General features: G+C 39.2%; 1 protein-coding gene across 1 annotated transcript; it reads right to left on the bottom strand.

The window, feature by feature from the left end:
- Positions 1-1,136: 1,136 nt before the first annotated feature.
- LOC311099870 (T-cell surface antigen CD2-like) lies at positions 1,137-3,769 on the bottom strand (the record flags this gene model as incomplete). Its single annotated transcript, XM_084140595.1, has 6 exons — positions 1,137-1,216; positions 1,448-1,549; positions 1,671-1,775; positions 2,009-2,242; positions 3,295-3,591; positions 3,682-3,769. 6 exons carry the CDS (start codon positions 3,767-3,769, stop codon positions 1,137-1,139), a joined length of 906 nt encoding a protein of 301 aa, XP_083996721.1.
- Positions 3,770-4,489: the final 720 nt, after the last annotated feature.

Raw genomic sequence — 4,489 nt, 5'->3', positions numbered from 1 at the left:
GCAAAGATGAGGTTTAAAAACAATCAACATTTACTAAGCTGACATTGCAATTCATACTGTACAAATATAACAATTATATGTAGTCTATTTGACACTTTAAAAAAAATACTTGTAGTAAGTATATTTACATGTATTTACATTCTTCATTACATTCTTGTGACTTGACCTATGTAATGATTATAGTATATAGTGCCAGGGCTCTCCAACCCTGTTCCTGGAGAGCTACCCTCCTGTAGGTTTTAACTCCAACCCTGTTCCTGGAGAGCTACCCTCCTGTAGATTTTCACTCCAACCCTGTTCCTGGAGAGCTACCCTCCTGTAGGTTTTCACTCCAACCCTGTTCCTGGAGAGCTACCCTCCTGTAGGTTTTAACTCCAACCCCAGTTGTAACTAACCTGATTCAGCTTATCAACCAGCTAATTATTAGAATCAGGTGTGCTAGATCAGGGTTGGAGTGAAAACCTACAGGAGGGTAGCTCTCCAGGAACAGGGTTGGAATTAAAACCTACAGGAGGGTTGCTCTCCAGGAACAGGGTTGGAATTAAAACCTACAGGACGGTAGCTCTCCAGGAACAGGGTTGGAGTGAAAACCTACAGGAGGGTAGCTCTCCAGGAACAGGGTTGGAGTGAAAAACTACAGGAGGGTAGCTCTCCAGGAACAGGGTTGGAGAGCCCTGGATATACTAATTAACTTTATCTGGAAATGTTGAAGAAAAACATATGACAATAATAACCAGAACAGTTTGAAATGGAATAATTTACAGTTGTCCCAGCAGCGTCCATATGTTTTGAAACAACTATTGATGTAATGACAGTAATCCTGGGATGTTTCTTCTCACCTCTCGTCACCCTGTTCCTTTATCATACTGTAATGCTTCCACCTAGTGGTCCAGTCTGATAATGAAGTCATGGGTATGATACAATATCAAAATACAGGTGAAATAATGCCCTATGTGTCGCTTCTCTAGTCTCTACGACTATACAACAAAATAAATCTATCGCCGAAATACACCATAATGAATTGTTAAAAATGATCAGTCATTACGGTGCATAGTTGCATATTTCACATTGAAAAATCGATGCTATTGAAATGTAATGCCATAAACACATTGAATATCGCAACAATACCATGTTCTTCATACATAGATATCATCCAACTCCAGTGATAGTCTTAGCTTTCTCTGGCTTGAAGCTGGTGCAATCGGTCTGCAGAATTCTGTGGTAAGACAATTTCACCATCTTACAAAATATACATTTATAATCATAAAGCGGTGTTAAAATAAAATACTTGTTACTGAACACTTAAACTATGATGAAATGACTACAACTGTGATATGTGGTTGGCTCACCAACTACCTTAAGATGAATGCACTAACTGTAAGTCTTAACTATCACTTAATAAACTATGATGGAAATGTACTGTGTGTCATTCTCTGCTGCGAGTTACCGTAATGGGAGGTGTCTTGATCTGGATGGGTTGTGGTCTCCTCCTGTGGCCATTTGGTGCATAAATTCCCATGCATCTCAATGTAGTTGTTCTCCTCCACATCTAAAACACAACAGTGCAGTTTGGGAAAAAGAATGTTCCACGTAAATGTTCCATGTGAATGTTCCAAAGAAATGAAACAAAAACGCATGAAGGAGATACTTAAATTCAGTCTGACTTTTACCTTTTTTATTTTTCTGACACCTCTTTTTCGAATTCAGAATGGCGACCGCCAGTGCCGTCAGTGCAAATGCAAAGAGCCCAAATGCAGCTACATCTGAAATGTGACCTTTTTCCAAAACAAATGCCACAGTTTAATTGTAAATATATTCATGATCTTAAAAAAGGTACTTTGTTATGTAGTACCCTATCCCCTGAATCATATTTGTGCCTTCAAAACTTGGCTCAATACATACTGTGCTACTCAATTAAAGGACAAGTAACAGGCAGGTCTACTGTACTGTCCAGAGAGAATGGTTCTGGACCAATAGTATGCAGAAAGTGCATGATGAGTTACTGTACCTCTGCATGTCGGGAGAACTGGTCTGAAGTCTTCTTCACTTATTTCATTCATTGCCACACAGGTCAGGTGTCCAGGCATATGGCTGTCAGGGAACAGAACAGGACCTGAGCTCAGGGTCTGATTGGACCCGGTCCAGGCCATCACAATTCTGTCTCCTTTATCAACAGAGCAAGTCAGAACAACTCTCCCATCAAAAGTACAGGACGTTCGCACCTTTGGTTTGGAGACAGGTTCTGAAATGTAAATCATTCATGTCACACAAATATACAATCACACAGTGCAAAGTCAATCAACAAGCTACAACAGAGAACGTTATTTTTAGTCGAAATGAAGCAAATAAATTAACAAATGGACAACAAATGAAAGAAAGCCTAAATAAATCTAATGGGGGAAAACTCTAATTAATACGTTAAAGGGGCAATCTGCAAAATGGTACATCCATTTGGACTTAAATTAATGATATACCCATTGATTCTTACATTTACATTTTAGTCATTTAGCAGATACTCTTATCCAGAGTGACTTACAGTTAGTGAGTGCATAATTATTTTTTTTCATACAGGCCCCCCGTGGGAATCAAACCCACAACCCTGGCGTTGCAAGCGCCATGCTCTACCAACTGAGCTACAGGAGGCCTATTACTTATAAATGCCTCTTGAGCTTAGTTCAACTGTTGTACCCCACCAGAACCCCAAATATAAGCCTGTTTTACTCCATTGTTTATAAACAATGTAATTGGAAACAAACACTGTTTAGCCACAAAACATGGTTACAACGCTAATTTTGATATCATGGATGGTTTTATTTATTTATTTTTATTTAACTAGGCAAGTCAGTTAAGAACAAATTCTTATTTACAATGACGGCCTACCAAAAGGCAAAAGGCCTCCTGTGGGGACGGGGGTGGGGTTTAAAAAAAAACTAAAAACTAAAATATAGGACAAAACACACATCATGACAAGAGAGACACCACAACACCACATAAAGAGAGACCTAAGACAACCACTTAGCATGACAGCAACACATGACAACACAGCATGGTAGCAACACAACATGGTAGCAGCACAAGACATGGTCAGTCCTTGCATCCATAGCTCAGTCAATGAATTTGAGAGTAGAAACATTTTTACTGCCCCATCCCTCAGCTGTTTACCAAAACAATGGCTGGGTTTACACCGTTATTGTTTGAAATGCAGATTGCCCCTTTAATCAACATAGATGGGTATGCTTGTGCTAAATCTTCATTGACAAATGTCAAAACTTGCAATAATTTCAAACAACCCACCTAGAATAATGAGCTCAATGTTCCGCACGGATAGAAGAGCTCCATCTTTATGGTATTGTGACACTGTATAATTTCCACTGTCTCTTTTCAGTCCTTCATAAAACTTCAGTGAACCATTTAGAAAGATCTCACACCTATCCATTAAATTAACAAGCGTGCCATTTCTAGCTATTAACATATTTGTATTAACATGTTTCCATCTCACATCAGAGAACTCGGCGTATAAGTACATTTTAGGGTGAAGGAATATGGAGTCTCCTACTCGTCCAACTACTCTGGTGATGTCCTCTGCAACAACTGAAAATAAAGCATTTCAATAGAAAAGATGAGCAAAAACTATTGTTTTATATATTTTTTGGAATCAAGAAAACTATTCAGCCTACTTACCATAGCTTATGTAGAGATGAAGAAGCAACATCCATATTGGAAGCCTACCACTACACGTTAAAGCTCTCAGAGGCCGGGGTGAGGACATGTTTGTAAAAGAAAGTTTGGCAAGACATTAACGTGTAGTTGTCATCACGCTCACACGGTTATGTTTCCTGCTATGGGGAAATGGCCCCTCTAATGTCAGTAGCGTGGTTGAAGACATGAAACCACAGCATATGGGTTTGAGGATGCAGAGTATGAGCCAATGTTCAAACAATGATGCATGGTCTGCATTCTACAAGTTTCACAAACTGAACAGAGAACTGAAAAAAAATAAACTATTTTGTGCTAACAACTAGCCACAGTGTAAACCACATTGACGACTTCTCTCCATGAAGAGCAGGCTGACTACAGGCCAGGTCGAGCTACTGAGCTGTAGAAACGGGACGCTGTTCATATTCATGTTGTTCTGTTGCTTTTATAGCTACTCTGCAAAACAAACTCATTAAACCACTCTATATAAAATATATAATAATGACCTGCTAAACCACCCAATGCATTTTACACTCTGGGCCTAGTTTAACTTCTGTGGTTTTCCTTTCCCTGTTGATGCGCATCAGACAGATCATGTTCACATCAGAAGTAGCTCAGTTAGCCACATGTTGCTAGAACAGTGTACTTGCAATGCAAAGTCCCATTCCTTTTTCCTTATGCACGTTTCAAAATCAGTCATTTCTGACAAGACAATTAACGATGCAATGGAAGGCATTTTCTTGTCTTAATCTTAATAGTTTGGCTACAACTGAGGTTGTAGCAATAGGTTGTA

Source organism: Coregonus lavaretus (genome assembly GCF_964263955.1).
Source record: "Coregonus lavaretus genome assembly, chromosome: 24".
NCBI classification, from domain to species: Eukaryota; Metazoa; Chordata; class Actinopteri; order Salmoniformes; family Salmonidae; genus Coregonus; species Coregonus lavaretus.
This window is presented reverse-complemented; position numbering and strand designations above follow the sequence as displayed.